This window comes from Lissotriton helveticus, chromosome 6, assembly GCF_964261635.1.
Source record: "Lissotriton helveticus chromosome 6, aLisHel1.1, whole genome shotgun sequence".
In the NCBI taxonomy this organism is placed as follows: Eukaryota; Metazoa; Chordata; class Amphibia; order Caudata; family Salamandridae; genus Lissotriton; species Lissotriton helveticus.
The window spans coordinates 225,646,006-225,658,088 of NC_136067.1; the positions used below are offsets into that span (position 1 = coordinate 225,646,006).

At 49.5% G+C, this 12,083-nt stretch overlaps 1 protein-coding gene across 2 annotated transcripts in view; it reads right to left on the bottom strand.

Annotated features, from left to right (window-relative positions):
• The window catches only part of CYP39A1 (cytochrome P450 family 39 subfamily A member 1), a 265,029-nt gene that overhangs the window by 73,031 nt on the left and 179,915 nt on the right, over positions 1–12,083 (bottom strand). For both annotated transcript variants that reach the window (XM_078647646.1, XM_078647647.1), the window contains exon 9: positions 6,387–6,482. In XM_078647646.1, the coding sequence (XP_078503772.1) occupies positions 6,387–6,482 (96 nt within the window). The remainder of the gene's footprint in view (positions 1–6,386; positions 6,483–12,083) is intronic.

Below are 12,083 nucleotides of genomic sequence, written 5' to 3' on the forward strand. Positions count from 1 at the left end.
CTTTGGAACCCTGCACCTTGAGTGGTGGGGTGGACCCTGGATTGATTGAGCGGCGGAGCTGGCCGGGTGGAATTGAGGCACTGTTAGACCTGGGCCCTTGGCGGTGGGGGTGGCCCTCGCCCGGCTTGCTGGTGCGGGCTACGCTACATTGCCGAGGTGTTGGAGACGTTGATTCACCCGGGGACTTGCTTCTACAGACTGTGTGCGTTGATACACCCTGTCTCCCTGCCTGCTGCCTCTCTACCCCCAGCTCTGCGCTGCCGGGCCCTGTCTTGTGGTTGTACTGTGCGTGTGCGCCCTTGACGTGCCCTCTAACTTGGACCTGGAGTGAGCGGGGGAGGGGGGGTCCTGGCCCCTGAGCTGCTGCCGCCTGGGGGGCCCGAGGCCTTGGCACATCAATATAGAGGGGCGAGGAGATTTGCAGTGACGCGGCCCGGAGTGGAGCCTCCTCCCACTAGCTCTCCCCTTGAGCCCACGGTGTTGCGCCCTGCTTATACCTAGTGGCACGAGCTGATAGCCTTCACCTGCAGATCTGGCGATGACGAGATCCAGGGGGGGCAAAACAGACCCGGCAGCGACGGCTAAAGACACGTCGGTGATGGCTATGTGGGGCAAGACTGGAGCGGCGGCGCCGGCCGACGGCCCCTCGCAGGTGGCTGCAGACTCGCCGCCCGTGACTCAGGCCTTTATGGCCTCCTTCATGTCTGAACTTAAGACGGAGATAGGATCCTTGCGCTCGGAAGTGCAATCGTGCATCAAGGAACTGCGCAAGGAGGTCACTGAGCTGGGCGACAAGGTTCCTCTGGTCATTTTTTCCTGCATTGGTGGGAGCGGGGAGTGTGGGCGGGTCCTACTTGCTACATGCCATGACTGCGACTGTGCCTAGGACCCTGAAGGTTTTGACACTCAACGTTAAGGGCCTGAATTCCCCTAACAAGCGCATGCAGGTTTGGCGCTATCTCCTCCAACAGCAGCCCACATTATTTTTCTCCGGGAAACCCACCTACTACAGGGGGACACACACCGCATGGCACACCCCAAGTACCCTCTCCAGTTCTGGGCAGCTGCGGACACTAAAACTGCGGGGGTGGCCATACTATGTAGGGCTGGCTTCAGGCGGGGAGATTCCAGACCCTACAAGAGTGGGGGATGGACGCTTTCTAAAGGTCGCAGTACATATGGGGCGGCGCAGGTTCACTTTGTGTAACGTGTATGCACCCAATCAGTTGCAGGACCGATATCTTCAGACACTCCTGTGAGCAGATTCCATGTGGAGACCCGCACATGATACTGGGAGGGGACTTCAACTTAGTGTGGAACTCTGACATGGACCGTGGTGATGTTGCTTTCAACGCCACTGGGGCGATGTCCTCTGCGCTGCGCAAGCAGATTGCAGACTTAGGGTTAATAGATGTGTGGCGCTATCACAACCCGGATCTGAGAGACTATTCGTTCTATTCACACGCCCATAGATCCTACTCCCGTATTGATTTCCTCTTTACATTGCTGGAGTTGCTCCGAGAAACGTCGGGAGCCTCCATCTCGGACATATCACTGTCGGACCATGCCCATGTGGAGATGCTCCTCCAGGACCCGACAGCGCGTCCTATGCGTGCCGCTCGTTGGTCTTTCCCGCCGAGCGACCTTCGGGATGCTGAAGATGTGGCTAGCATCCGGGAGGCCATAGACACCTATTTTGCTTCTAATGATACCCCGGAAATGTCTTTCCTGGTGGTATGGGACGCCTTCAAGGCCACGATTCGGGGGCACATCACCTCTCTGGCAATTGCACGGAGGCGTACTGCCTGCAAACTGGAGGCTGATTTGGCAGTGTACATTAAGAAGGCCGGGGTGCAAGATCGGGTGCGGTCGTCGCTGGAAACTAGGAGGAGATTAGCCAATCTCAGAGGACAACTTCGTTTTTTAAGCACTAATAAGGCGGAATGCTCTCTGTTGGCCCTGAAACAGAGGTACTTTGAGGGCGGCGACAAGGTAGGACGACTGCTGACGGGAAGGCTGCGGGCGCGCGCCGCCAAGGCCCACATAACTAGTATTCAACTGCAGGATGGGTCGAGAGTAGTTTCGGAGAAGGCCAAACAGGCCGCATTTGTGGACTACCATGCCTCTCTGTATGGGAGGGAACCAGTCTCGGTGGATGCAATAGCGGCTGTCCTGGACGACTACGAGGGAACGACGCTATCTGCAGGGAGCGCGACGGAGCTGGAGGACTCCATTACGGAAGAGGAGGTCACGGCGGCGATTAAAGATCTCCCTCTGGGGAAACGCCGGGTCCAGATGGCCTGCCGCTATCTTTCTATCGCACATTTCAGACCCAGCTTCGACCTTACCTTCTTCGACTGTTCAACTCTTTCTCTGAAGATGTGGGGCCCTCCCCTGACATGGGCATGGCGGAGATAGCGTTGATACCAAAACCTGGAAAAGATCCCACATTGTGTGCATCGTACCGCCCTATTGCCTTGCTGAATACGGATCTCAAAATATACACTAAACTCCTCTCTAAACGCTTAGACCCGTATATGCAATGGCTTGTGGTCCCTGACCAGGTCGGATTTATTCGTGACCGTCAGGGAGCAGACAATGTCCGTAAACTTGCGCACCTTGTAGGGAAAGTGCATCATTGGAAAATCCCGGCTTGCCTTCTCTCCCTGGACGCGGAGAAGGCGTTTGATCGGGTGGACTGGACCTTCCTTAGGGCGGTATTTCGCAAAATCGGGTTGGGTCCGAAGATGACTGCAAGGGTTATGGCTCCATATATAGGGCCCCAAGCTAGAATTCGGGTCAACGGAGACTTAACACCGCCGCTAGCGGTACATAGGGGCACTAGACAGGGGTGCCCCCTCTCGCCCCTTTTATTTGCCCTCGCAGTGGAACCTCTCGCGGAGCTGATCCGGCGTGAATCGGACATCCACGGGATAGCTCACGGTGGTCGGGACAACAAGGTGGCATTGTTCGTGGATGATCTGATTCTTACTCTCACGCGTCCGCGAGAATCTCTACCGGCCGTTCATAGGGTGCTCTGCCTTTTCGAGAGGGCCTCCGGCCTCAAGATCAACCATGACAAGTCCTGGGCCCTCAATCTTACTATCCTGGCAGAGGAGCTTCCCTCTTTGAAGGGGACTGTGCCCTACCAATGGGCTGAGCGCCATATCCGGTATCTGGGCCTCACCTTGACCCCCTCCCTGGATGACTGGACATCTGTGAATTGGCGCGACTGCCGAAAGGAGATCTTGGAAGATCTGCGGCGGTGGAAGCCCCTGATGTTGTTGTGGTTAGACCGACTCAATGCTGTCAAAATGTCGATCCTCCCCAAAATCCTCTATGTGTTCCAATGCCTCCCTACTCCAATCCCGTTCCACTGCATACGAAGCCTGCAACGCGAACTCACGTCCTTTGTCTGGGGCGGTAAGCGATCACGCTTTTCCCAAAAAATTCTTATGGCTCCGCGAGACAGGGGAGGTCTAGCCTGTTCCAATCTGGTCCACTACTATTGGGCTGCACACCTCCGCTTTGTGATAAAGTGGGGGGAGCGAGAGAGTGAAAAAGGATGGCTGCATATGGACAGGATGGTGGCGGGACATACCATCTGGGATCTGCCGTGGCTCCATAGGGCGGCTCGTTCTAGGAGTGCATACCTTGCGGTACCCACGAAAACCGTACTGGACATCTGGGATGCCACTGCTGTGTCCAAGGGGCTCACTAAGTTCCCGTCTCCACATACTCCCATAGCGGCGAACCCTCATTTCCCGCCAGCCCATCAATCTCGGGCGTTTGAGAACTGGGTGCAAGGGGACTGGAGGGTGATCTGCGACCTCTTTGAAGGGGGCTCATTCAAATCGTTCGACCAGTGTAGTGAGGAGTTCCTCTTGCACCCCCAGGGCGCGGCTGCAATATGCCCAACTGCGGCACTGGGTCTCTGATGGAGGCATGTATCAAGCTGCCACATGTGCCTTCACCCCTTTCCAAAAGCTGGCGCGTTCCCTTGGGGGTTTAAAGCGGTTGGTCTCCCAGATCTACCACATTCTGCAACATCCGCCGCTTGTACCCATCCATCCGTATCAGCGCCAATGGCAGTTAGCGGTCAATGCGGACATTGAGCCCTCGCAGTGGGACGCAGTGTGGAGAGATATCCCCAAGGTGTATCGGAGTATCCCGCAGAGGGAAAATGCCTATAAGCTTCTAACTCAATGGTACTACACTCCTTTGCGGCTCCATAAGATGTTCCCCAATGTTTCGCCGCTGTGCTGGAGGTGTCGGACTGCAACGGGGGATTTTGTGCACATATGGTGGGCGTGCCCGCTCTTAACTGTCTTCTGGAAGGAGGTCCTTAGCCACATTAGGGGGGTGTTGGGGTTCCCCTTGCCTGAAGCCATTGGTACGATCCTGTTGGGTGTTAGGCCTCTGGGCCTCAAGGCCCTCACCCGTAGTGACTCGGTTGTGACATTACAAATGCTAGGTGCGGCCAAGCAGCTCATAGCCTTGTACTGGAAGAAGACTGAAGCACCCCCCATAGCATCCTGGTTTGTGCGGCTGTGGCACATCTTGGCTATGGAGCTCCTCACGGCACGGCTCCAGATGCGTGACACTCGTTTCGAGACAGTCTGGAAGCCCTTGGTGCGCTACCTTTGCTCAATGGAACATGCACAACACTGCCTACTAGGCTTCGGACTTTGCATCTCTTTGAGGATGCTGTCGTCCCCGCAGACCCCACTAGATTGCTCCCATAGACATCCTTCATGACATGAGAGTTTTAGAGGCCGACTCTTGCTGCCCGGTGCCACCCCTCTCCCGTTGACTAGCACACCCATCCTGCTAGCGCGATACCCCTTCTATCTCTTGTCTCTGGCTCCTTCTTCCGTTCTTTTCTCATTCTTCCCTCTTTCTCTAGATCTCCTCCGTGTTCGTAGATCCCTGTTGGGTCGTTTATAAGTGTTGGGCTTGTTGCCTGTCCACCTATTCCCACTGACCTGACAATGGGGCTCTCTATGCGCTGAATAGTTCTAACAGCTTATCCTAAGCCACGCGGCCGGCCCCCCTGGGGTTGTAGGCAAGGCACTGTGTTAACTAGTTTGTGTATGCAGAATCTGTGGCTTTATTGCTAATTCTTCGCGGCTGGCCTCGGTTAGAGGTTGTAGGCTTAACGCTGTGTCTATGTGCCCCTGTCAGGGGTCTTGTTCCAAAATAAAACAGACTTGTAACAAAAAAATGACTTACCTGACCCTGCTGCTGCCAGAGTCCAGCTTCTTCCTCACACGCACTGCACAAGGCTCCCAGACTCCCTACCCAATCCTGGCGCTGCTGTCATGCTACATCTCATGCTACATCAAGCATGAGAGCAGCGCCAGGATTGATCTGAGTGGCCAGGTTTGCCGCTCAGACAGTGCCTGGGAGCCTGAGGCGTTTCACCAACCCGGCTGTGCAATACAGCTGGGTTAAAGAAACCCAACTGTGCATGTCTGCTTAGCCTGCCTAAGGCGGCTGGCCAAACTGACATGCGCACGGACAGTGTGTAACTCTCCACCTCCCTGCTCAGCCTGCTATCCTCAAAGACTATGGCCCGCCCCGCCCTAGACCAGCAAAAAATAAAATGATAAGAAATAGATTTGTTATCATTTTTTTTATCACCTGGCATCGACCAGTGGGGCAACGCTCCTCCGATATAACGGAGGAGCCGCCCCTGCCAACCACTTTCAAAGCTCACCAGTCACCACTGCAACAGGGCAATCGAACTTCAGGAAACAAAAGACACACAAAAGGTCCTAGTAGTATATGGCACAAATATCTGCAAAGCTCTTAATCCGTCTCAGAGAGCACAATCTAGCTATTTTTCTATTCACAAGACTAATGAAATCCAAACTGAGCATTGGCTGCATGCATTGCAGCGACTGTGCAATGGCAGAAATAGGAACCCTCCACGAACAAAGGCCCAAATTCAACTGCTATCAACCTATGAAACCTGGGAACTCAGTAATCCACTTTACATCATTTTGTATTATTATGGGGTCTAATGTGGAAACATCCTTTATGACACAACTTTTACCACGTTGTGCCTTTACAACGCAGGTTTTTCAACACAAGTCATTACAACGAATTGCGCTGGGGGCGCTCTAGGATAGGTAATAGTTTAATTTACTATCCTACACCTTCCCTACTATCCAAGGGGACTGGAGTTGGAATCGTAAATTAAACTATTCACTATCCAGCACCCCCCAACGCAAGTCGTTGTAACGACTTGCGTTGAAAAACCTGCATTGTAAAAGCATGCGTGGTAAAAGCATGCGTTGGAACAACGTACATCTGGCTACAAGGCACATAAATAGTGCCATGGTAAACAGGATAAAATATAACTTAAGACATAGGCAACTTACGGGTTTAAACATTTCAGGTTCTGGAAAATATTTTGGGTTCCTATGCATCCAATATGGGGACAGCATCAACATATCGCCCGCGGGAACAATGTAATCCTGAAGAAGATAAAGAATATCAGAATCGGTGAAAACAACATTTCACAAATCTAATTTGACACATATTGGCCAAAGTTGGCCACAGTGAACAAACATTCAATCAGTAATAATGCAATACCATTTACCCTAGACAATGGTCTAACCATTTACAATGGTCTAACTTTGGAGTAAGAGTACACCAGACTGACCTCTACTACTACTATACATGGGGTATGTGGCGTCAGCATGTTTTGATGATACAATATAATGTAGAGATATCACTTGTAACGTTTACAGCCTGATTATGAGTTCAGTGGTAACAGGAAATTCTCCTCTGGAAGAAAGGCACAATCCAGAAGAGAATCTGTCCAAAGCAGGTCTTCTTGGCATCGAGTATATGGTCTTCGTGGTTTGCAGGTACAGCCTACTATCCCCTGGAACAAACCCAGACGCCGCAATGAAACTGGAAGTTTAGAGTTGTTCCAGAAAATATTATATCCAGCAGGAATGGAAAAACTAGACACCAGAAAAACCTTCCAAATGGCCACATGAAGCAGCAGAGCACACAGTGACGAGTACCAAGACAAGAACTGGAAAAGGTGGAGATTTCACAAGTCCAGTGAGCAAGCAATCTATCAAGCACAATGGCGACGCAACTGACACTAAAATGGACAACTGTTTCCCAGTAGCAGGATGTGACAGATTGTGAGGTAATCTGGAAGTCATTCAGCCATTTTGAATCAGGAACCAAATACTGGTCAATTGTTCAAACATGAAGAGCATGAACAAGGTATGTTCAGAGACATACAGAACATTTAAATGAAGAAATATATCCAATGGGTAACATACACTCAAATTAAGTATGGTCCCTTCAGAATGATAGTTCCTTCAGAACGCTGAAAGTGCAGAGACTATATTCTGTATGTTGCACTGATAAGGCACTGGAATCCAGGAAATAACTCACCCCATAATCCTTTATGTGGGTCAGTCCAAGCCAAATCCACTGGATGATGCGATAATGCAGCCGAGAACGCCTGTATCAACTGGGAACATTGCGCGTCAGGGCCGAGGACCTGCGGGCAGAGACCGCTAGAAGCTGGGTCCGCCAACTGCGGGGCTGAAAAAAGAGGAGCCCACAGGGACCTAGACTGCCGCAACCGAAGTAGGTAAGGAGAAATCCTTGCACTCCTGGCTTATGGTGAAATCTAGTTAAACACAGTTTCACCAAACCGGCTGCATGAACCTGTTCTGAGAGCTCCCATGAACAATCACAAAAAATGTATAGTCTCCTTAGTATATAGGAACAGTTTACTATCTCCAGAAACAAACCCAGATGCTTGAATAAAACTGGATGTCCAGAGCTGTTCTGGAAAAAATATATCCAGCAGCAAAGCAGCAGAATGAAGAGCAAGGAGTACCAAAGCAGGAACTGGAGAAGGTGGAGATTCCACGAGTCCAGTGAGGGAGCAATCAATAGTATAATGACGTTTTCCTTTAAAATACCAGGAATCACAGATCTCCTGATCCTGATATTCAGGTCGCCCGTCAACTATTATGGGAGCTGGTCTCTTTTTAACTTGAGGACCTCTACAATGGAGGTAATAGTTTAAATGAGAAACATGAAAAGAAGGATTAACCCTCCAGGACAGGAGGAGCTTGAGAAAAACAGTGACAGATTAATGATCTTGGAAATTTCCCAAGGACCGTAATATCTTGGAGAGAACTTTGATCTGCAGATAGAGCATTGTAGATTAATTGACGATAACCACACATTGTCTCCAATTTTCCTATAGAAGGACCAGGTGAACTATACCAATTGACCTGAAATCTCTATTTTGAATTAGCAATCTTCAAATTAATTATTAATTTTTCTCTGGCCTTCTTTAACCTTTCCAAAGAATTCTGGTCTCCAGGTACTGAATCTTCTATTTCTAAGGAGTTCCGGAAGGTTCAATGCTGAACCCCAGTTATTGCAAAGAAGTGGTAGAAGCCGGTGGATGTATGGATTGAGTTATTATAGACAAACTCGACTGCAAGTAAGAGAGATTTACAGTTGTCTTGGGTCCCAGGAAAGTAACACCTTAAGAACTCTTCAAGAGTTCAATATAATCTTGGTGTGAGCACACATTTCAATGAGGGGAGAACATGGCGGCCGCAGGCTAGTGCGGTGCGCACGCTGACCATCTGAGCTCCTCTGGCATGGGGAAAGCACTTCTCTCCGCTCTGAGCAATGATCGGGCACTTCTGAGTTCCCACTGTTCCCGCTGTTTTTTGCCTTGTTTTCCCCTACCTGACTCGGCGCGATGACCTAAACCGCCGGACCGACTGACTGCCATCGGATTGGGATAGCGGAGCAAGGTCGGAGGCTGCCGGGCTGACTCCCCTCGTTAGACCAGGTCCGCTCCGGAGGCCTCGGAGGAGTCGCTGCCCTGCCCCCCCCCCCCAGTCTCACGGCGCCCACTGACTGAAGCCGCTGAAGCTAGAGCGGGAGAGCGGAGTCGGAGTAGCGGAGGCGCGCGGAAAGGGATTGCCGGCTTGTTTCTCCCTCGTCTGGTCAGCCGGTACACCTCGGATGTGTCTCGCTCTGCCTTCCGGCAGCTCTCCGCCCCCTCAGAGTTCGTGGAGCAGAGCAGCCGTGGAGCTTCGTCGAGGCCGCTCGGCGCGAGGTCTGCTTAGAGGCAGACTTGAATGTGTGGGCTCCGGAGGCACAGTGGTTCAGCTGCTACAGAAGCAGTCTGAGCCCATTAGCAAGTCCCAGGCGCGAGTTGGTGCCGGCTTAGCAACATACAATACTTGCGACAGTAAGGAGCCGCGGGGGGGGGGGGTGTCTTTGCATTTAGAGGGATCATGGAAATCAAGTCTTGGCAGTAGCAAGGGCAACTCATTAGGGGTGGCAGGTAATCTCAACTCTGTAGTTAATAATTTAAAAAAAATTAAAAGGGTCAGCCAGGCTTTACTACAGCTACCAGAACCCCCTTGTTCAGTGACGGTGTCTCATACAACAGCAGCAATTGAGTCCTCTGTCCCCGCTCCAGCCCTCCCTCCCGTCTCCACTGTAAGCAACCCTTCAAGCGAGCCTGTCCCTTTTAGTCTTCCAGCTTTACCAAAAGAGAAAGGGAAAAAGAAATTTAGTCAGAAACTCAAATCGACAGCTACAAAAACGAAAGCCAAAGGGAGGGGTAACAAAAGAACCAGCAAAAGTAGCCAAGAAGGGGGTAAGACTCTAGGTTCAACTAACAGCGCTGTGAAAATCACCCCCTCTTTACGCTCTTTTTTTAAAGTCCTGCCTCAAGTTCTGGATCTAAGCCCAGTTAATAATTAGGAAGAGAGCCCTGACACCCCTCTGGGTATTGATATTCCCCCAGGGAACTCACCCCCACTAACGGAAATGGATGACCCATCACCGTCCGCTCCGCTACAGTTGGTGGAGGCAATCACTCCATGCGATGATGAAGGAGAGGCCCTAAACAGGTCACCAACAGGCTCCTCAAAGGCTTCAGGTGAGAGAGAGGAGGAAGGGGAGGTCGGTATCACAACTCCTACCGCGACCGAGTCGGTATTGGCAGCGTTGGCAGCTTCAATCGCGTCAATGAGAGAAGAAATTCGTAGTGACTTTTTGGTTTCCAAGGCTAACCAAAATGACATTCGCTCATCTTGTGAAGCTCTGGAAAGGAAAGTAGATGGCTTGGGTGAAAGAACGGAGGCATTGGAGAACACAGTGGGAGCGGTAAAAGCTAATCTGGAAGCAGCTGTGTTAAAAATCCACAACCTACGCAAGGAGGGAGATGCGGTGAAAGAAAGAATGGAAACTTTGGAGAATTTCTCTCGTAGAAACAACCTGCGTCTTCTCAAAATACCGGAGGGGAAAGAGGGCGGGGACATAAAGAGTTTCGTTGTAAATCTTTTGAAGGAAGCTTTGGATCTCGAGGAGACAGTTGAAGTGTTGGAGAAAGACATCCAAAGGATCCACCGTGACCCATTCCGTCTTAACGCAGGCAGGTCTAAACCTCGGAAAATCCTTGTCAATTTCTTGACTTATACCTTAAAGGAGAAAATTCTTAATACAGCACTAAAACTTAAAACTACAAAATGTTCTGAATTCCCTTTCGAGATCCGCTCTGATCTATCCAAGGCTACACTTGATAGGCAGTGGGAGTTGGGACAGAAGATGGATAGTTTTAGAACAGCTGGTGCAACAGTCCAGATGAGATTCCCGGCCTATTTACGCATCATGTATAATAACAAGATGCATAATGTCAGAACACCACTTGAGGCAGATGAGCTCCTGGAGTCTATTCAGAACCACTCGCAGGGCAAATGTTGAACGACTAGGTCCCCCCCTCATCTCAGTGTACTTGTTCTTACTCAATAGGCTGAATAACGTAATTAACTAAGTAAGAGTCTTATGAGCTTTTGGGGAGAGGGAGGGGGGAAGAATGAGGAATAGAGGGGGAAAAGTACATATATAAAACAAAAAAAGAGGAGAAAAAAAAAAGGATATTAAAAAAAAAAAAAAATATATATATATATATATATATATAAAAAATAATTAATATAGGGGAAAGAAAGAAAAAAGAAGAGAAAGGGGGAAAGGAAGAAAAAAAAAAAAAAAAAAAAATGGGAAGAAAAGGGAAAGGAATTTTAAAGGAAGATAAAAAAAAAAATAAATAATAAAGTAAATAAATAAATTGCACTATTTCACAAACAACCCTTTTCTGTAGTTAAACAAATGATCAAATGAATAAATCCACACTATCTGGAGGAAGTGAGTAACAAATCAATAGGGGGAAAGTGGGACGGTGATGGTGAACATGCACGACAGCACAATGTTTTTTTCACAGATATTCTTAAGGAGTGCAACTCCATGTCGAGAGTAGAGCTCAGATCGGCGTAAACCGGCCTATCAACTGGCCGGAGTAAGTATGGATGGGTTCTCCAAATGGGTGGGGGGGGGGGGGGGCACAAAAGCATAAAAATTCAAAATTATCCTCAGAAACTTGGCCCTTTAAAACAGATTTTTCTTTTTTACAGTCCAATCGCCTTAGATACAATAACTAAAAGAAACAAAGCAATAAATACTAAACCGGGTGGAATGGAAGGGAGCAAAGGGAAGGAGAAATGACATCGATATCTTTTTTATCTTGGAACGTGAATGGTCTGCGCGTGCAGGGGAGAAGAGAACGCATTTTTCAATATTTGCACGACTCCCCGGCGCAGATCATCATTATCCAAGAATCACATCTCTTAAAAAACGAGGCAGACGCAATTTTAAAAAAGCAAAAATGGATTGACGTATTCTTAAGTACTGACCATAATGCAAATATAAGAGGAATTCTCTTAATCTGCAAAAAACCAGCTAACGTGCGGATTCTTGAATTCAGAGAGGACAAATCTGGAAGATGGCTCATAGTTAACCTCTCTATACATGGGCAGAAATACACTTTAGTCGGATATTATGGTCCTAATTCTGATGACCCATCTTTTTTGGAGATAGTAAGGAACGATTTAATAACCACCTCTGAACCCATAATCTGGACAGGGGACTTTAACGTTATTTTGAACCCAAAACTTGATAAAACCACTAATAGTAGCAGATATAGTTGTCAACCCCCTTCAAAATCT